This window comes from Alternaria arbusti (genome assembly GCF_024043155.1).
Source record: "Alternaria arbusti strain BMP 1465 chromosome Unknown scaffold_3, whole genome shotgun sequence".
Classification (NCBI taxonomy): domain Eukaryota; kingdom Fungi; phylum Ascomycota; class Dothideomycetes; order Pleosporales; family Pleosporaceae; genus Alternaria; species Alternaria arbusti.
Window position 1 is genome coordinate 416,938 of NW_026249943.1, and position 20,646 is coordinate 437,583.

General features: G+C 52.6%; 6 protein-coding genes across 6 annotated transcripts; 4 read left to right on the forward strand and 2 right to left on the reverse strand.

Annotated features, from left to right (window-relative positions):
* Positions 1-1,205: 1,205 nt before the first annotated feature.
* J4E86_002759 (uncharacterized protein) lies at positions 1,206-3,055 on the forward strand (the record flags this gene model as incomplete). Its single annotated transcript, XM_051443317.1, has 2 exons — positions 1,206-2,074; positions 2,125-3,055. 2 exons carry the CDS (start codon positions 1,206-1,208, stop codon positions 3,053-3,055), a joined length of 1,800 nt encoding a protein of 599 aa, XP_051304812.1.
* Positions 3,056-3,844: 789 nt separating this feature from the next.
* On the forward strand, positions 3,845-5,134 carry J4E86_002760 (uncharacterized protein; the record flags this gene model as incomplete). The annotated part of the gene is made up of 1 exon (XM_051443318.1): positions 3,845-5,134. The coding sequence occupies one exon, from the start codon at positions 3,845-3,847 to the stop codon at positions 5,132-5,134; it is 1,290 nt and encodes a 429-aa protein (XP_051304813.1).
* A 130-nt stretch (positions 5,135-5,264) lies between these two features.
* Positions 5,265-6,605, reverse strand: J4E86_002761 (uncharacterized protein; the record flags this gene model as incomplete). Its single annotated transcript, XM_051443319.1, has 6 exons — positions 5,265-5,573; positions 5,631-5,778; positions 5,828-5,896; positions 5,945-6,072; positions 6,122-6,298; positions 6,351-6,605. 6 exons carry the CDS (start codon positions 6,603-6,605, stop codon positions 5,265-5,267), a joined length of 1,086 nt encoding a protein of 361 aa, XP_051304814.1.
* Positions 6,606-7,150: 545 nt separating this feature from the next.
* Positions 7,151-7,991, reverse strand: J4E86_002762 (uncharacterized protein; the record flags this gene model as incomplete). Its single annotated transcript, XM_051443320.1, has 3 exons — positions 7,151-7,235; positions 7,287-7,884; positions 7,937-7,991. 3 exons carry the CDS (start codon positions 7,989-7,991, stop codon positions 7,151-7,153), a joined length of 738 nt encoding a protein of 245 aa, XP_051304815.1.
* An 832-nt stretch (positions 7,992-8,823) lies between these two features.
* On the forward strand, positions 8,824-9,865 carry J4E86_002763 (uncharacterized protein; the record flags this gene model as incomplete). Its single annotated transcript, XM_051443321.1, has 3 exons — positions 8,824-9,315; positions 9,409-9,732; positions 9,830-9,865. 3 exons carry the CDS (start codon positions 8,824-8,826, stop codon positions 9,863-9,865), a joined length of 852 nt encoding a protein of 283 aa, XP_051304816.1.
* Positions 9,866-12,408: 2,543 nt separating this feature from the next.
* J4E86_002764 (uncharacterized protein) lies at positions 12,409-14,769 on the forward strand (the record flags this gene model as incomplete). Its single annotated transcript, XM_051443322.1, has 1 exon — positions 12,409-14,769. One exon carries the CDS (start codon positions 12,409-12,411, stop codon positions 14,767-14,769), a length of 2,361 nt encoding a protein of 786 aa, XP_051304817.1.
* Between the last annotated feature and the right edge of the window lie 5,877 nt (positions 14,770-20,646).

Here is a 20,646-nt window from a genome sequence, read left to right on the forward strand (position 1 = left end):
TGGAGTAGGTTACCGTGCTTAGCTTCCTGTTGTGTCACCACGTTCCATCCTGGTCATGTATATTTCTTGGTGTAGTATTTTGTTTGAAGTCAAATTGGTGCAGCGAGTTCGACGTTGCATCTCGGTTACAAGCTGTTGACAGAGCGATAATCTTTTTACAAGTCTGAATCGAAGGTCCGGAATATGTACATTCGGATACATGTCTCCGTACGTCACGCGTAGGGATCGGAACTAAGGACAGACTTGTAGGCTAACGGTCTCCGCAGTGTAGTCGCAATCGAAGATGCCGTTCTTGCCAGCTCCAAGGAGCGCACGTTACATGGTAGACGGATCGTGAGGGGATCTTCAGCCGTAATAACCGTGAGATCTACATGAGAATGTGTAGAAAAATGGTTTCAAAAGCAACGGACGTGCTACAAGTTGTACGGTCCAGCGCGTCATTGACCTTGAAATGCTTGCTAGTGAGTCTGCTTGTCGTATTCCGGAGTAATGCCCGGCAAAACACCAACGACTGTCAGAGCTGAATTTGTAGAAGTGCTTATGTTGGGCCACTTGATGGTTTGAAATTTGGTGTTGGGCAGTAGTTCTCGGCCGGGTCGGCCCCTGGCCAGCCGAAACGTCAGAACGTCCGAGAACCCACTGGCACGTCGAATCCTTATCATGAAGACAAACTATTCCCGCCAGTGACGCGGAAGGAACGGTGTAGAACACAGCCACACAATGATGGTGACGGCAACCTGCAGATGGACAGTTCTGAAACGCTTGGGTTTGCTCTTGGGTTATGTTCCGCATTGCCGCTAACAACGCGTCTTCCAAGGGCACCGGCTAGATAGCCGAGATGGTGTGGCCGCTATGGCCATGTCGACGCAACTTTGCTGGCCTCTGGTTTGTCGCGACTGGAAGTGCGGCAGATCGACGGGGTGGGGGGCTGGTCAAAAACTGTTGTAGCGGTGCTCTTATGGGAGGCGCGTGCAGGTACATAGGGTTTCTTATCGCCGGACTTTTTTGTTTCAGAATCCAGAAGTTCGTCTTGAGGGTTTTTTGTGCAGTCTCTTTCTTGTGTTTGGCGTCGAGGCAAAGATTTCGACACGTGCAACTGCGAAAAAGGGGTGTGACATCATTCGGGCATTGCTGAACCACAATTTCCGACTCCAGCTGCCAATTCGCTCGCCCCGCATGTACCGCTGCGGCTCGACCTTGGCATCATGAACCGCAACACGCAGAACCTCGCGATAGGCCGCTTGCCTACTAACGACAGCTTTCCGCCTTTTTCCAGCGTCGTCCACAGACCGGCGTCGAGTTCTTCCACCGCCTCGGTGTCGAGTGCAGAGGAGAGACTGCAATGGCGCTCGCACCCGAATGTCGCGACGCCGCATCCGGATCCGACGAACCAGAATCCCTTCGATGATCCCAGCCTCACATTGGCAACGCCCCTGAGTCGCGATGAGCCCGAAGGCCTTTCCAACGACGTGCAGAAGCAGATTCAGCGCGAAGAGGAAGAGATAGAGTACCATGGCGACGAGAACGAGAGGGTCGACACGAACTCTACGGAGAAGACTGATGATTCCATACGCGAGAACCCGACGGCATTGGCTGCTGTCGCCAGCAGAAGTACAAAGCACAGCGTTCAAAATTCAGATGTGCCGGAGAAGAGGACGAAGTTGAGCTTCAAGGAGCGGATACGGCATTTCACCTGGACTTGGTTCTGTCTTACCATGGCCACCGGCGGTATCGCCAACGTCCTGTACACTGTCCCGTTCCGGTTTCACGGCATCTACGCGCTTGGGTGTATCTTCTTCATCCTCAACATTGTCCTGTTCTTGTTCAACGTCGCTATGATTTCTTGCCGGTTCTACTTCTACCCCCGAACATTCAAGGCTTCCTTCCTACATCCCACCGAGTCGCTGTTCATCCCTGCCGCTATTGTCAGCTTCGGTATTATCCTGATCAATATCAGTCAATTTGGAGTTGACATGGCTGGCGTGGGAGAGTGGCTGGAGCAATGCATGATTGTGTTGTTCTGGATGGACTGTGGTCTTGCTGTCTGCTTCTCCATTGGCATCTACCTGCTTATGTTCGTGTCTCTCTCTCATCGTATACTGACAAGTATGCTAATAATCACAGGTGGTCTACCACGACTTTTACCATTTCCCAGATGACGCCCATTTGGATCTTCCCGGCATACCCTTTGCTCATCATCGGACCCCACGCTGGTAACCTTGCGCCCAAGGTTGAAGATCCTACCATCTCTCTTACCATCATCCTGACTGGGTATGTCATTCAAGGCATAGGCTTCCTGGTGTCGCTCATGATCTACGCCGCCTTCATCTACCGTCTCATGACGCAGAAACTTCCTAAGGAATCTCTCCGCCCGGGTATGTTCATCTCCGTCGGTCCATCTGGCTTCACCATCGCCGGTGTCATCATGATGGGCCAAGAGCTTCCGAAGACTGTACCCAGCGACTTTATGGGCGAAGGAAACGGCGAGCTCGCAGGCAAAGTCGGCATGATATGCGCAAACTACATGGGACTATGGCTCTGGGGTCTCGCACTTTGGTTCTTCTTCGTCAGCGTCGGTGCGCATTGGTCGTGTGCCCGAAAAGGAAAGATGGATTTCGCAATGACATGGTACTCCTTCATCTTCCCCAACACGGCCCTCACGACATCGACCTTCGCCATTGCCCGCGCCCTCAACGACAACAGAGCTATCGCCCTGATCGGCTGCGCAATGACCATCGCCCTCGTCATGATGTGGTTCTTCGTCGTCTTCATGAACGTGCGCGCAGTTGTTATTCATCAGATCTTGTGGCCAGAGAAGCAAGAGGATAGGACTGAAGGTGGATGGAAACAGCAAAGCGCAGAAGAGCAACAGAGAAGACAACGAGAACGGGAATTGGCTGATGGCGGTGAGAGTATGAGGGGCAGGGCGTGGAGTCGCGCGAGGACGCTGACGAGGCCGAGGGAGAGTGATCCTACCACTACGGCTATGCCGACGCTCGAGAGGTCGCAGACGGATATTGGGGCGAGGAAGAGGGGGTGGAGCTTTAGAAGGTAGAAGATACGGAGTGTTGGCAGGTGTGGAGAGGATGAAAAGTGTGAGGAGTTTGCCATTTACATAGAATTTGTCGTCGATACCCCTTAGAGCGATGTTTTGGTCGAGCGTTAGTATTCGTTTTCGGTACCTAGATATGTATGTTAATTGGATATTCCCGCTTCGCAAACCAGAGTAATGTTTGGCCCGCGTGTACGACTAGCTATCAAGTAGTTCTCACTCGCGTATCCCAGCACTTGAGAGCTGCAAGTCGGGCGCGTTGGCGCTAGACTGAATCAAGTCAAGGGCCTTGGCACCTCGGAACAGACGCACGCGTGTTCGTCGCGTCCCAACGTCGTACACGGCAACTTCTAGAAGCACTTTTTGCTCGTCTGCAGCGCTGTAAAGATGAGATATAGTTTCCATTGTCTCTATCGGAAGGACATTTTCCTCTTGGCACGCTGCACACGATGTCCTGCACTCACGCGGAGTTTATCAGGCTGCAGGGGGGCGAAGCAGCGGTCCATTGGACGCAGGCCAATCACTCGTGCATGGTGGCGCTGTTGAGATGACCTGGCACGGGGGTCAAACTCAGCCTCTCCTCCCAATCTTTTGTTGCGGCACACCACTTCCCTCGTCGCTATCCTCCTGTCTACCTCTGTGTACGCGTTCTCCTGCTCCGCGAGAATGGATCTCGATAGGGAACAGGGCCGCTTGCCCAGTATCTGGAAAACGCCGACTGCCGAGCGAACACTCGAACGGATAACATATCAGCATTCATCACATGCCTACGACAGTCAAGTTCTTTCCAAGATGGGTTACTCTTGGAGTCTCGCTCAACCTTCAGACGCCAATGATCTACCTAACGTATCTGGACTTTCGGGCGATTACGAACACCCGCAAATCTCTGAGCACCGGCTTGACCCAAGTCTTGCCATCAGAGCGGTTGACTCAAGTCATGTAATCGGGGCGCCAGAAAACGATGGCATTAATCCCGGCCTCCTTACTAAACTCGACCACGAAAGGCATACCGGCATTTTCAGTCAACCGCAGCTAGCAGATGAGGAAAACGTTAGACCTGCGAATTTGTCCAGCGCGTGGACGCCAGACCTATACATGTCAACTGGACTCATACAACATGATGATCAAAGCAGCAATGAACCACCATATCAACACATGCGTATGCTTGGTCATGGCGGAAGCGCAAGCGTGGAGCAAGTCCTCGATCTCACCACGGGCTCGGTGTTTGCGCGGAAAATCATCAGAAACGTCTATGCTCGTAATATCGACAAGGCGAAACGGGAGCTCCTGAACGAAGTCCGGATCATGCAACGCCTGGCTTCCCATCATCATATCGTCAACGTGCACGCTGCTTATGTCAAGAAAAGAGAGCTCACTATGATACTCGAACCGGTTGCAGATGGCGGAGATCTGGCCGGCTATCTACAAAACTACCGTGACCAAGGCTTCCACCTGCGGGGCGAGGTGAACAAGAAGAATGTATACCAGAATTTCACCCTGCGAAGAGCTTTCGGCTGCTTATCGTCGGCATTGGACTTTATTCATGGTCAGACCATCCGACACAAAGACATCAAGCCCCAAAATATACTGATCCACCAGGGAAAGGTCATGTATACCGATTTCGGTCTCTCGTATGATTACGGGGATATCGGCCAAAGTACAACCACTGGCAATCCACAGGGTATCACCAAGAGGTACTGTGCACCAGAAGTAGCTGAGTGGGAGAGGAGAAACACCAAGTCAGATGTGTTTTCCCTTGGTTGTGTGTTCATTGAGATTCTGCTAGCGTTGGCGAACGATGCCCACTACGACGAAATATATGGCCCGACTTTTCAAGAGGTAGTACTGTCTTGCACAGGCGGCGTACCACTGCCATGGAGCATCTTCGAAGATAAAGATGGTCGGCAACTCAACAATGTCATCCAGATGATGATGCAAGTTGACTCTGAATCAAGGCCCTCGGCGTACACGGTTGCCTGCATGGTCTTCCAAGGCATGTCAAGTTACAGTTATTGTTCCAGGTGTGACTTCACATTTAGAGCGGATCAGTCAGAACGGGCCGAAGCCATGTTCACCTTTTGAATGATGGCCTTAGCTCGGCATGTTTGTAAGGAAAGGGTATGTCTACTTGCGAGCGTCGCATCGCATCAGCGTCCTCAGACAAATACAACAAATCAACGATTTTCAGCATGCAACAGTGGACTAGGCTAGACTACAACATCGGCAAACCCTCCATGCCCGGAAGCGCCGCCAACCAGCCATCGCGTTCTTCCTTGACACGGTTGGGTACAAGACACTTGTTTCCATCAGCAGGCTGCTGCGTCTTCAAGCTACCGCAGTTGGCACCCATGCAGCCCTTGGCATCATCCATAGCCTTCTGGAGCGAGTCGTCCTTCCAGCCGAAGACGTAGTCTCCATGCTGTCCATACCCAGTGTTGTCACCGGTGGAGAGGACGAAGGGTTGCGAGCCGTCCGCAGGCCACTCGGCTTTGTTGTTGAACTTGCTGGTGTCCCAGACGATCTATAATTTCCGTTAGCTTGGCCGTGAGGACTGGACCGGGGATATATTGGGACTTACCTCGAGCATGACCTGTGGGATCTTCACGGGATGAGTGGACGGGCAATTGCCACCAGTGCCAGTACCAGAAAACAGAGCCGGGCCATTGGAGGGGTACGCGACGTGCGATTTGTGGTCCGGCGAGTCTAGGTTCTTTCCGTCCCAGCATCTGTCAACGGGTCAGTGGCGCACGAGCTTGCTAGTGATGGGCCACTTACGTTGGGTAGAGAACGTTGCTACGAATACCACCCGGGCAAGGTGTCGTAGGGAAGCCTTCGGTATCGAGTCTTGGAGCGTCAGCATGGTCATGAGTACAATGAGACGTGCATGCTCACTTGGCATCCTGGCAAGGCGCGGCGTTATCGCCACCGAAGTTAGGCGCGTTGTAGCATCGGAAGCAGGTTTGAGTCTTCATCCCCTTTGAGACGCGGTTGGTGGCATCGCCGGTGAGCATGCGGAAGCCCTGTGTTCTGTGTCAGGCATAGATTTGTATGGACAGGTACACGGCTTACGGGCTTGAAGGCGGTAACTTGGCCCTTGCCGCCAGAGACGTAGTAGACGACAAAGCCTCCGGTGGTCTTTCCAGTGTACTTGTCGTTGAATAGATCCCTGTTAGGGATTTGAGGTACGCGCTTGTATGTTCCATTGCGGGCCTTGAAGTAGACATTCGCGGTCCAGTAGTTAGAAAGCTGTCACCCAAACCGTCAGCTTGGTCGTTTTGGGTTCAATGCCTGGACTTACATCCTCCGAGTACCCGCAAGTAGTGCACGTCGCGAGCTTGGCGATATCCGTCGACTGCATCGTGACGTTGAACGCATTACCCCCAACTACCTGATGCATATGCGGCGACGGCGCTTGGCCTGGGTTGACAAGAGGATCAATGCGGTCGATAACATTTTGAGCGCATCCAAAACGCAACATCGTGAAGCCCTGAGAGCCACCGAACTGAGGCGCAGCCTGCGCGACGGCGGCGAGGAGGAGAGTAGGGAACAGCATGACGATTCGCAATGTCTCTTCACAGAAGGATGCGTAGATGATGAAGAAGTACAGAACGATGCAGAGAAGACAACTTGGAAGATAAAGTACTCCAAGGGATGTTCTCCGAAGCTTCCATACCTGCCCAATGCGACCCACACGCAAAGGTTTGCCATCCCTTTCAGCTTCCGCATTCGACATGCAACTGCCGACCCCATCCGTACCAAAAAGCACATATTAAGGTCACCACAACTTCACCTAATGCGTACGACCTCGTGGCATCGAAGCAATGTCGGCAGTTGCGGAGCTAATATGCTGATCCCGCATTTGGCTAAAGGCTTGAGATTACTTCACCAACCTGACCACTTTCTTTGGACGACGTATGGTACCGGGGCATGGGGATCGACATCTCCTCGTGGGGATACAGTCACGAACATGGGGATGGAAGTGGCGTTATCGGAAAGATCGGAGTCATGGCATGAGGCATGAATTGATTTCTCGTGTCCTATTCTACCACACTACCATGCGTTGGCATCCTAGCCCCGCAAGTCCAGGGTTGGGAACGACTAAGCAGGCGCAGGGATAGAACCGGCAACAGCCTTGATGCCCGCGTTCCAGATGTCACCCATGCGCGCGTATCCAGCGACATTCCTATAAGATCAGTCAGCTGAGCGGTCTCCAGATGAACGCGTCAATACTTACGGGTGCAGGTTATCGCTCAACTCGCTGCTCGTGCTGAGGACGTTCATATCGACAATGGAAACCTTCGATCCCTTGCTGACCCTGGAGGCGACGATAGCAGGCAACGCGTTGTTGAAAGTCTTGATGTTGGCGTTAAGACCCGATTGCTTCGATGGAATGATCTTGGCCACGATAACAACGGCGTTGGGGACTGCCTTCAGAACGTCATCGAGCAAGAGTCCAAGGCGTCTCGGCGCATCAGCATCAGGCTCTGAGGAAGGGTTTCCTCTGTTCAGGTCGTTGGTACCGGCATGGAGCAGAACAACGTTAGGCTTCAATGCAAGACCGCCGGCAGCAACGCCGCGGATCTGAGAGATGGTATAGCCAGGGAAACCTTGGTTGTCCTTGTCCGCCATGGTTCCGGACTGTTGCGTGCCGACGAAGTCAACGGTGTAGCCGCCAGACTTGAGGTCGGCCAGCAGCCGCTCACGGTAGCCATTTGAACCGCCGCCGTTGATGTAACCCCAGGTAATGGAGTCGCCTAGCGGCAGGATGCGAAGGTTTTTCGACTGGCGTGCGACGAGCGCATCGGTGGGAAGACCATTGACGAGGGATAGGACTGCATCTGGTTAGTCACGTGTGCGTGTGTCCGATACATGAAAGAGCCCTACAGAATGAGAGGATGGCTAATGGCAGAGCCAATCGCGTCATCATATTTGACAGCATCGTGATCAGATATCGAGGTCTTGTCAATAACACGCAAGCGATGAAGCCAGAGGCGACACGCCCTTTTGATGTAGAATGCCCAGCTTCATCATACCCCAGATTTTGTCCATGCGTGCTTGTGCACCCTCAAAATGGCACACATGGCGTCAGTTTCTCCGTCGATTTGATGAAGCCGAGAGGTTAGCGCGTGCCGATTCTGATTAACCTGCGACAGAGCTCGTGGACACGAATTCTCCGTAGGCAGAACTACGGCTAAGATGGCGGCGGAGTGGAGGTACGCAAGGAGGTTTGTGCGTAGTGTCGTCATCCAGCAACGCGACTATGACCGCGCGCGATATGATCGCGTCTGCGGTTAGAGTCGATATTGCGACGCGCCATGCAGAACCTCGCGACAGTTGAAAGGCACCACACATCGCCGTTGACGCGCTCGGTGTTCTGGAGCTGCTTTTAGCCTCGGTCCCTTACCTTGATGTTTCGATGTTTCAATGTGGAGAGCAATTTGGCCTTGACAGCTGTCCCTAAATCTCCCCGCATCCTAACTCAATTGGGTATGGCGCCTACGATAACATGATGCCCGCAACACCAACAGCCCCTCAGCCTCATCATCATTCGCATCGAGTGCGTGTTGCACAAGATACTCTGAACGGGAATGCGACAGACTTGACAGAGTGCTTTTTTAGCACAGTTGAATACAACAACTGCCAGGTTCTCTGGTCGTGCGTTCAATTGAAGCCTATCTGTCGGTCTCTTAACTGAGCTTGGCAGTATCGAGACAGCTTCCGCTATAGCGGAAGTCGCGAATCTTTCCATCTGGTAACGCCGTGGTATAGTCATGGACTGCCCATTCTATCAATACAAGAGCCTGGCTGCGCCCGATCATATCCGCCTCATTACCATCCTTCCTGGAGAGCGGGGATCGGCAATCAAACTCGGTATCGAGCATGCCGACATCAACTCGCATCCCAACTATGAGTGCCTGTCGTACGCTTGGGGGACAGACGGTCCGGACCGGTCCATCACTATTAACGACTCTTCGTTATTTGTCACTGCTACCCTCTATGTCGCACTCGAGCATCTTCGCCATGCATCACAAGAGCGCAAGATTTGGATAGACGCTATTTGCATCAACCAGAAAGACTTCGCTGAGCGCAATAGTCAAGTCGCTATCATGAGGAAGATTTACAAGAATGCGACGCGCGTAGTTGTGTGGATTGGACCTGCTACCGAGTCGAGCGAACAGGCCATGGAATTTTTGGAGATGTTGGCTACAGCTAGGAAACATCGCAAATGGTATACGCGCGATTGGTCCAGGTTGGATGAAAAGGTATCTGAACCAGCTAACAGCCCAACCTATTGAGAGAGACTGAAGAGTCGCCTTGTACGAGTATATGCATCGCTGACGCGGCGAGTTTATCAGGCTAAGGAGCCAAAACCCGACCCGCCAATACCAGACCCGCCAGTACCAGACCCGCCAGTACCAGACCCGCCAATACCTGACCTGCCAGAATCAGACCCACGCTTGCAAGAATTGATTGATCGCCGGTACGACGAATTCGATGAGTACATGGTGGCTGTGGAAACTGCGGAAGCTACAAAGCACGATTTCGCCGTGACAGGCATTCCCGTACTGTATAACATGGATGGCAATCCCTACGACGAGTATTTCAAGAATGAATGGGAGGCCTATTGGGAGGCCCTCGATGAGCTACTTGCTCGCCCTTGGTGGGAGCGGACCTGGATTGTACAGGAGATATGGTGTGCTTCGGATGCAATACTTCAATGTGGCACTTCCATAATTAAATGGAAAACCTTTCAAATGGCCATGGATTATTCCGAAGCATGGGACGATATTGGAGATGCTCTGGAAGGCATGAAAAGAAAGTCGCAGTGGGATACATTGCGACGACGTTATACACTGGCGATAAATCTTTCGAAAGCAAGAGTAAATGGAAGTTCGCTGTCGTCGCTGCTTTGGAATACTTGGGATCGCGCATCCACGGATCCAAGGGACAAAGTATTCGTCGTGTTGGGATTAGTGGGCGACGTTGAAGGTGTCTCTGTGGCGCCTGACTACCACAAGTCGGTGAATCAGGTGTATCGAGAGACTGCACATCACATCGTAGCAAAAGAAGGTCGACTTGACATCCTACTGGCGGCCAGCGGCGTTCATGGTAAGGATGGCTTACCGTCATGGGTGCCAGACTGGCGCCGCGAGGCGTACGAAAAGAAGCCGGTTCTACTTGTCAATCGCCATCTCTTGATGACCCTGTGCTACTCGGGGTCTACTGATATGGTTGTTCTCCAAGGGCATGGCTATCGAGCAGCCGGCAACTCGCAGCCATATTGTTCTTTCAGCCAGGATTTACATGTGATGACGGTACTAGGCATACAGTTGGACAGTATTGCTGAAGTATGGGACGTAGATATCGCTGCCATGCGCGACGGTGAATTCATCAAACAGGCCTTTGACTTCATCCTCAAATCGAAGTTTGTGTCTACCGAGGCACGACAGATAGTGTCAGCGGAAGGAGCACACCTCGCCACTGAACGGCATAGTTCGATCGTAATGACGACACTTACTGGTGGGGGTAACGTAGAGTACGATATGAGAGCGCCGACGATGAGAAACATCATGCGACAACGGCGGCTTTTCGTGACGAAGCAGGGATATATTGGGATCGGCCCGGTAGAGGCCCGGTCCCGTGATGTGGTCTTCATCATCTCTGGCTGCAATTTCCCGATCATACTTCGACCGAGAAAGGACATGTTCGCGGTTGTTGGTGAAGCTTACATGAACGGCTATATGGCCGGTGAAGCTCTAGCTCTGGCTCCGGCTCGGCCGTGGAAGAAGATCTCGATACTGTAGGACAAAACTATGAAGCATCAGTATTTGCTCGGTTCGAAGCTTATCTACCGTTCTAAGTATTTTGCTATCGTATAGCAGAGCTGCACGTTGAATAGAGGGCGTGTGACCTCGTCACGGTCTACTCCTTATGAGTTAGTGCGGTGGCTGTGTGGGGTCCTCCTCGGGGCCCTGCAATATAGTAATCAGACACTAGGTGAGCTAAGATACCTAATAAGCCACCTTAACATTAAAATACCCTAACTATTCTAACTTTTAACGCGCTATAACTCTATAAATATAGACTTAATTTAGAAAATAATTAAAGATATTAAATTATATAAAAAAGGCGTATCTTTTAGCTATTATAAAGTTACGAAATAGTAGAGTTATAACTAAATAATATTATTATAGTAGTATTAGATAAAAATACGCCTAAATATAAAAGCTATACGCGCTTAACACTCTTTTAGCTTATAATAAGAGAAGAAACTTATTATATATATTAAAAAATATATAAGAAGAGAGTTACTACTAATATAAGAAATAGTATAAAATTTTATAAGTTTAATTAGAAAATATATAATTTTCTAGTACTAAGTTTTATAGTTTCTTTACTATAATAGTAATATAATTATACTTAAATAGAGCGCTTAAATTAACTAATAGTAATACCTAGTAGACTCTCTATTTAAGTATAAGCTCTACTTTAAGATACTATATTTAAGAATAAAATACTATAAGATTTAGCTAGAAAATATTTATAATATAGATAAGAAGAGCTTCTTTATTAGTATTGTAAAACTATTAAAAAAAGTCTTTACTAAGATACTTTAGATATTAAAAGAAGTATATATGTCATGGATCGAACCCGCGACCTCCACCTAATCGGGCCTAGCTCCGATTAAGCGAGGAACATCAAAACCTCGCCTGTACAGTAGCTTGTTTCGATAACGTAGTATCTCACAAGTAATACAATCTCAACCCATATTTCCACCCGTTACACTATACTACGTTCAAAGCCCACCCATACCCAGACTCCATACTCTGACCCGTCAAATCGCATTGCGACCGGTCGCGTCAAGACCGCGCACGATTCCCACAAGCCGAAGAAGCGCCGCCCGCGCCGCCTGCGGCGATCGCCATCGCTTGTCGGGCGAATCGGATACACATACCCTTTCAGGAACAACGTCAGGCAAGGGCGACAGGACCGACACTTGCGGGGCTCTGTTACGCGACTGCGGAGTGGAACCCGGAAGCTGTTAGGTCGTCCCGCCAAGGGCGTACTGAAGACAGGGCTGCGAAGACGAGAGAGGCCCACCTTGGAGCCCGCTGGAAGCCCGCCGCCGCGACAGTCGGTTTCGTTGACAGAGGACACCGTGTGGGAGTGTCAGGCTCAGTCACACGAACGACAACATATCGCAGGGTCGGTAGAGGACTGGCTCATCCTGCTAGCAAACAAACAAGAAGGCAGCAAACAATCATCGAGCAAGCGGACGTAGTATACGCCGTCAGTGCGACTGACATTAGACGTCTCCGCGACACCCACAACACTTCAGATCCCACATCACCGACATGGCAAACCAGGGCTTCGACGCCCCCGGCGCTTTCCCTTCAAGCTTCGGCCAAGACGCCGGCTTTGGCGAAGACGCCAGCCAATCCCAGTCCCAGACTATCGCAGGTGACACCCAAGGATCCATGATGCCCCCGCCTCTGCCGACATCCAATCGGCGACGCGAGAGCTCACTCTTTCCGACACCGGCAGCTTCCAGCAACCGGCGACGCGAGAGCTCTTTCCTGGTGTATTACCCGCCACTTCCCCAGCCAGTAGGTTCAGACAGCGGTCGCGAAGAACCCCAAATCCTGGACGATGACAAGTACATCTACATCGAAATCGGCGACGTCACTATAGAAGCTTTGTGGGATGACTCGTGCAAGGCGCGCATCCTCTTCTATAACCAAGACAACAAGCCCCGTGATTGGGTCGAGTTGCAGCAACACGACGACAGCGCCGACGATGGCAAGACCAATGTAAAGTCATTCACGATCCGGGTAGGTCAAGACCGCCCTACCGGCAACATCAACACTCCGTACCGTGGATTCACTACCTCTACAATCACCAACGTAGACAACTTTGGCAAGCAGGTCGCGGACCGCCCCCGCGACTGGCATTTCTACGTCACAGGGCTCCTCACGGTACTCCGCAACGCCGCCCATACCATCGAACTCAAGAACCAGCGTATTGAGGAACTGTCCGAGACTGTCGATCAGTCTCAGGCCGTCGATGGTGTTAGCCGCGACGTTTACCAGGCCAAGTGCAAGGAATTCAAGAAGCTTGAGAAGGCCATGACTCAGCTTCAGGCCTCCGAGGAAGGCAGACTTGCAGGACACCCGACATACAAGGCTATGGTCGCCGAACGCAACGCCGCCATCCTCGAGGTGGACGAGCTCAAAGAGCGTTTGGAAAACATGGTCGACGCCGCCGCCTTCGACGCCCTGAACAAGAAGTTCGAGAAGGCTGACGGCGATGCGGACGCATGGTACCACAAGTATAACCGTGAAGTCAAGGACCACGATGACACGGCAGACGGACTTGATGAGCTCCGCAAGGCTAAGGACCAGGAGGTCGAGCGCCTCCAGCAGCGCTTCGACGAGATGGCTCTCAGTCTGCAGGAAGCTCAACGCGAGAACAAGGTCTGCCTCACCAAGATCCTCTCTTACGAGCCCACCTACAAGGCGTACTCCTTCCTCCAACGCGAGCGACACGAGCGACTGGACTCTCACCAGGACCGCTCAGATCCTCCTCCAGCGCGCCCCGATCCTAGTCAAGGGCGCCCAGACTACCGTCGGGACAACGATCGTCGCACCCGTCAAGGCACCTCTCCCCTGCGCGATCCCCGAGACGCCCGAGTTAGTCGTGACCGCTTCTTCCAGAACTTAGGAACGGGCCCGGCTCGCACCGCGCCTGCCGACTTCCCTCCGCAGGCTCCGAACCCATACGGCGCTGCTCCGTCCGGCCCTCACACCTTTTCACCGCCGCCGCCTGATGGCCCACCAGGTGGCGTCTATCCTCCTGGGATGGCGCCTACATCATACAAGATGCCCGACATCACTGAGTTCCGCGGCGACTCGGACCAGGACTACGAGCGATGGCGTGAGACGGCTGTGGACAAGTGTTCCACCATCCCGGACCCTGCCCTGCGCGTAGTTTACCTGAAGCGGTACATTGCCGGCAAGGCCTGGCCCATCATCAAGAAGATGAAGGCCACCAACTTCATGGACTATCTTGACGCGCTCGACGGCACCTACCTCACCTACGACCAGTTCGGGGAGGCCGAGACTGCCCTCATGGACGGCAGCCTGCGCCAGAAGTCAGGCGAGACCTTCGCCGCATGGCAGGCCCGGTTCCTGGGAGTAGCAAACGTACTCCACACTTACCCTACACGCACTCTAGTCAAGAAGGCGCGCGGCCTCATGAATACTCGACTCGGGAACGCAATGGCGACAGTCCCCAATGACAACGAGACCCTCGCTGAGTTCCTCCGCCGCGCACGGAGCGTTGACGAGGCGTCGCAGGACGTACAGATCGGCAAGGCCACTACCGCCGCATCCTCCACGACTAAGCCCCGCCGACGGGCCCCAGGCGACCGCTCCCCCGAACGCAAACAACGCTCGAACCGACATACTGAGCGCAAGGTTCAGGATGCGCGAACGGTCGACGAGAAGCGCAAGCTCCGAGAACACGATGCTTGCTACAAGTGCGGCAAGAAGGGCCACACTCAGTTTGACAAGGACGCTCCCTGTCGGGGCAAACCCATCACGCCCTCCGGCGACATCCCCTTCCTGGCAGCCCTCGACGTCGACGACGAAGACGAAGACACAGCTGAGGAGTACAACGACGTCGTCGGCGGTACCGACGATGAGGCGGATTTTTAGACGCTCCTGATCGAAACCGCGAGCAGGAGCAGAACTGGCGTAACTCAGCCGAGGCATCACGACGTCGCGTGCGACAGAGTGAAGTCTGGGAGCTTGCCGCCGCTTCCTGCCTAGATGGAGTGATTCAGAGGACACACTACATCTCCGCCGCCGCCCTCCATGGACTCTGGGCTGACGTCAGCCATCAACTGCAGTTTCGCTGCGGCCTGAAACAGCAGCAGGGAACTTGGCAGCGAAACTCCACCCTCGTCGACACCGGCGCCAGTGCTTGCTTCGTCAGTCAAGACTGGATCAAGCAACAACGGTACACCACCTTTCCTGTGGCGAAGCCGATTCGGTTAGCCCTAGCGGATGGAGAGGAGGTTGCCCGCCTGACCCACGCCGCGGACATCACCGTCAAGCACGGCAATCATATCTCCACTGTCCTATGTTATGTCACAAACATAGGTAGATTCGACGTCATCCTTGGGATGAACTGGCTGGACTATCACCAGCCTGTGCTAGGCTTCGGGACGTCTCGCTCAATGACGTTCGACCACAAGGACTGCAAGGTCAACTGTCTTAAGGACGGGCTCCAGGACACCGTGTACGAAGACCGTCCGCCGGAGAGCTCGTCTCGTAAAGCTGCTTCCGCCAACACCACAGCTGGCGATCTCAAGATCTCTATGATCAGTGCTGAGGCGGCCTGCCTCGCCGCCGCCGGCGACCCTCACTCCGTTATCTGGCTGGAACCACACCACTTCGACAAAGTCAAGCAACCGAAGGACCCTTGCACGGACGATTGCGACCTGCCCGCCTTCCGCGAGCAAGTCGCGGGCTTGGCCTCAGTCACACAAGCGGACTTCGAGCACTACATGTCCAAGATGGAGCGACCGGCCATGACCAAGGACGAGATCCGCAAGCTTGTCCCCGCTTACATCCTAGACAAGTTCCCAGACTTGTTCTCGCCCCAACTGGCAAACGTCTTGCCGTCGCGTAGACCCGGCGTAGACCACGCCATCGACATAGACCCGGGCGCAGGCATCCCTAAGCCCCACATCTATGGACTCACGCGAGAGGAGACGATGGCAGTCAAGGCGTACATTGATGAGATGATCGGGAAGGGCTTCATCAGGCCCTCTACGTCACCTTATGCATCCCCGGTGCTAGTAGTCAAGAAACCTTCGGGTGGGCTCCGTATTTGCGTCGACTATAGGGGCCTCAACGCTGTCACCCGCAAGAACCGTAATGCACCACCCGCGATCAAAGAGACTCTAGCAAGGATGGCCAAGGTGCAGGTGATGACCCTCGTCGATGTCATCGCCGCATTCAACTCAGTCCGTGTAAAGGAAGGCCATGAAGAGAAAACCGCCTTCCTCACCAGGTACGGACTTTACGAGTACCTGGTAATGCCCTTCGGACTGTGCAATGCTCCTGGGACATTTCAGACGTTCATCAACGAGACTTTACGCGACCATCTTGATGTGATTTGCACGGCTTATCTCGACGACGTCCTCATATATTCGGACGACGAGAGTAAGCACGAAGACCATGTGCTCACCATCTTGGGCAAGATTAGCAAGGCGGGCATGTACCTTGATGCCGCGAAGTGCTCGTTCTCTACAAAGCGTGTTCGCTACTTGGGACTCATCCTCACCACCGACGGTCTCGAGATGGACCCAAAGAAGGTGTCTACTGTCATGGAATGGCAAACCCCAAGGACCGTAAAGGATGTGCAGGCCTTCCTCGGGTTCGCGAACTTCTATCGTCGGTTTATCAAGGGTTTCTCCGCTCTGGCCAAGCCTCTCACTGAGCTCACCAAGACCGACGGCAAGAAGTCTTTCCCGTTGGCGCCCGACTCCAAGGCCGTCCAGTCATTCCAGAAGCTCAAAGACGCCTTCCGGAGTGCCGGTATGCTCGCGCACTTCGATGCGGACTGCGAGACCTGGCTGGAGACCGACGCGTCGGACTTCGTCACCGCCGCGGTGCTATCGCAGATGGGTCCTGACGGGGTGCTACGCCCTGTCGCATTCCTTTCCCATAAGATGAACCCAGCCGAGTGCAATTACGAGATCTACGACAAGGAACTTCTCGCGATTGTGCGCGCATTCGAGGAATGGCGGTTTGAGCTCGCTGGGACTATAGATCCAGTGAAGGTCCTTACCGATCACCAAGCGTTGCAAACCTTCATGACCAACAAACGCTTGAACCGTCGTCAAGCCCGATGGTCGGAGTTTCTTTCCGAGTTCAATTTCAAGGTCACCTATCGCCCAGGTCGACAGGGTACCAAGCCCGATGCTTTGACGAGGCGACCTGGTGACTTGCCAGAAGATGCGGACGATGAGCGTCGACAACATCAGTGGCAGGTCCTCATCAAGCCACACCAAGTGGACCCTGCCCTGCAAGTCGCGACGCTCACAAGCCACCAGGGGCCTGACACGCGACATGCTGTGTTCCTGGCTCTCTGTCACCTGCGCAAGGCCAGCCTGTCGGTGTTAGACGCAGCCCACCGCATGTACTGCGACGGGGAAATGGAGACCATGTCCGAAGCCTGCTCCCTCGACGCCCTATACCTCGCGCCTGTCGATGTAGAGGCTCACCCGGGGGAAGCACGTGCGAACGACGCCGACGCGAGCGCGAACGACGCCGACACAAGCGACCTTACCGCGTCTATTCGCACCGCATACCCTGAAGACGAGCTCTTGCAGGCCATCATCAAGGCCAAGCAGGAAGGTCAGCGACGACTACCACCCAACCTCGCTGGCCCGGATCGCAAGCTGCGCATAGAGTTGGGCGATTGCTCCCTGCTCAACGGCTTGCTGTATGTACGAGGCAAGATCTACGTGCCCGACGCAAGCCAGCTACGCACGAAGGTCTTAGATCAGGTACACCGATCCTTGTGCGGAGGAGGACACGGTGGCAAGCATGAGACATACGCCAAGCTCACGAGGTGGTATTACTGGCCACGCATGACGAACGACGTCGCCCAGTACACTCGTGCATGCCTCGTTTGCCGTCGCACCAAGTCACACCGCGAGGGAAAGCAGGGCCTCCTTCACCCACTGCCCATCCCAGACAGGTATTGGAGCTCCATCTCGATGGACTACATCACCCACTTGCCGCCCAGCACCGACAACGGTCGTACATACGAGAACATCCTGGTCATCGTCGACCGCCTTAGCAAGAAGAAGAAGTTCATACCAGTTGTGGACTTGCGCGTCGACACCTTGGTCAAGGCCTTTGTCGAATTCGTATGGCGAGAAGAGGGTTATCCCGAACACATCGTGTCCGATCGCGGCCCCCAGTTCACATCCCACTTTTGGACTCGCCTTTGCCAACGCTTAGGTACTAAGCCCAAGCTGTCGACCGCGTATCATCCAGAGACCGATGGCCAGACGGAGAATGCCAACGCGTTCCTCAAGCAGTATCTGCGCGCCTATGTCAATTACGAACAGGACAATTGGGCGCTCCTTCTTCCTATGGCTGAGTTCGAAGCCAACACTGCGGTCAATGCAAGCACCGGTGTCTCTGCCTTCGTGGCCACAAAGGGCTACGATCCACGGTCCGGCATTGAACCCGCGCAGGCCCTTGACGCTCAGCTGACCGCACCGGCCCGGCGCGATCGCGTGAACGCCGACAAGTTCGCCGACCGCCTTAACAAGCTTCGCGCCTACCTCAAGGAACAAATCGCTTGGGCACAGTCAAAACAAGCGGAATACGCCAACAACCATCGCTTGCCGGCGCCTGAGTTCAAGGTAGGCGACCGTGTTATGGTCGACTTTAGGAACTTGCGCACCACACGTCCGAACCAGTCGCTCGACTTCAAGAACCGCGGCCCTTTCCTAGTCACGCGAGTCATCGACAACATGGCGTATGAGGTAGCTCTCGCCCCCGGGATGCGCGCTCACAACGTCTTCCATCCTTGGTTACTCCATCGAGCCAACGAGGAGCCCCTGCCGGGACAGCCCCAGGACGACGAAGGACATGTCGAGCTCGCCGACCCTGACATCGACGACGACACGGACTACTCCGTCGAAGCCGTGCTCGATAGCCGCCTCAACAAGCGACTTCCTGATCCGGAGCTGGACAATCGAAAGGGCTTGTTGCAATACCAAGTCCGATGGGCCGACTATCCCGAAGGCCCCGACAATCCTTCATGGGAACCATACATGAATCTGGTGGACTCAGCTGACCTCGTCGCTGAGTACCACCGCCAGCGACCTGGGAAACCAGGCCCGCATGTGAAGTTCAGCACGCTGACCGGCAAGCAGGATCTCTTGATGATGATGCTTCATCAGGACAACGATCAGGACTAACCGCAGCCGCGCGAACCGTCACATCGCAAGTGGTCACGTAACACCCTGCTGCGACACGTCATCGCGCATCAGGAAGGCCACCTCTACGTATTGTCTTAGTATGCAACGCTCGACCTGGACTGATACTTGCACTGTGCGAACCATCACATCGGAGACTCTGTGGACTCCTCTCTCTTGTGCTACCCTCCGACGACGGGACTTGGAAGCGCTCCGTCAGGCAACATCGACTTGGGGATCGTGATCCTGCAGACTGGTGTTGAGACAGAGGCGACCAAGTCCGCGACGGCCCGATGGATGCACAGGTGACAAGCGGAGGCCTGCCCGACGTGTGTTGACAACATCACAGACTATCCCACATACCCTTACCGCGACATCCTATTGACGTCCCTCCTCTGAAAGCCGCTCGCCGCGCCCCCGAACGATGCCAACGGGCCCCAGCCGACAGGATACAAGTGGAGGACATACTGCAGGACGTTGGTCACGGTGAAGGATGTGGAAGATGCTTTGGCCCGTGTAGCTTTGCGAAACGGGCATCTCCTTTGTATTTGGATTTAATTGGGCATGATATCGCTTTCGCGACATGCTAAAAAAGTTGCTTTGCTTTGGGCGTTGGGACTTGCCCTAAAAAAGGGGGGGGGTAGTGTCATGGATCGAACCCGCGACCTCCACCTAATCGGGCCTAGCTCCGATTAAGCGAGGAACATCAAAACCTCGCCTGTACAGTAGCTTGTTTCGATAACGTAGTATCTCACAAGTAATACAATCTCAACCCATATTTCCACCCGTTACATATATAGCTATCTAGAATAGTAATAAAAAATAGATTACACTACTAGCTTATATATACGCTTCTAGAAAGATACTTCTACTAGTACTAATATATTAGAGCGTTTCTAGAATTTAATTAGGCTAGGTAGACGCTATAGAGGCCTAGAAATACTAGATTTTCTTTTTAAATTTAGCTTCTAGCTAGAGTAATAATAAAATTAGATTATCTTAGCTTTAGAATATATTTAACTATAAAATAGAAGAGAGAGTAGCTTATAATTACTATCTTTTTATTCTTAATAGCTATAGTAGCTATATAATATATAAATTTATAGAGTATTATAACACCTACTAAATTCTACTATTAGTATTTTCTCTATATATAATCTATAGTCTCTAGCTACTTAATATTATTATTTTTATACTTTTAGTAAAGTACTACTCTTTAGAACTTAATTACTATCTCTAGTAATTACTAGAGCTAATAAAAGTAATAAAATAGAACTTCTTTACTATCTTTTAAGCTGCCTAAAGTACTATAATAAAGTAGAATCTTATTATATAGAGCTTTAAAGCTACTAGAGTATAGCTAATAGATATAGAGGTTATACTAAAGCGCTTTAACTCTACTACTTTATAATAAGATAGAAGTCTAAAAATTAGAAATAATAGTAATAGTAATAGCTAGAATAAGCTCTAAAAAATTTAGGCTATTATAGTAGTAAAAAAAGTAAGTTCTAAAGCTAAATATCTTAGAATTATACTTTATAGACTATAGACTTAAAATAAGCTACTTTACGCTAAAAATAAAGCT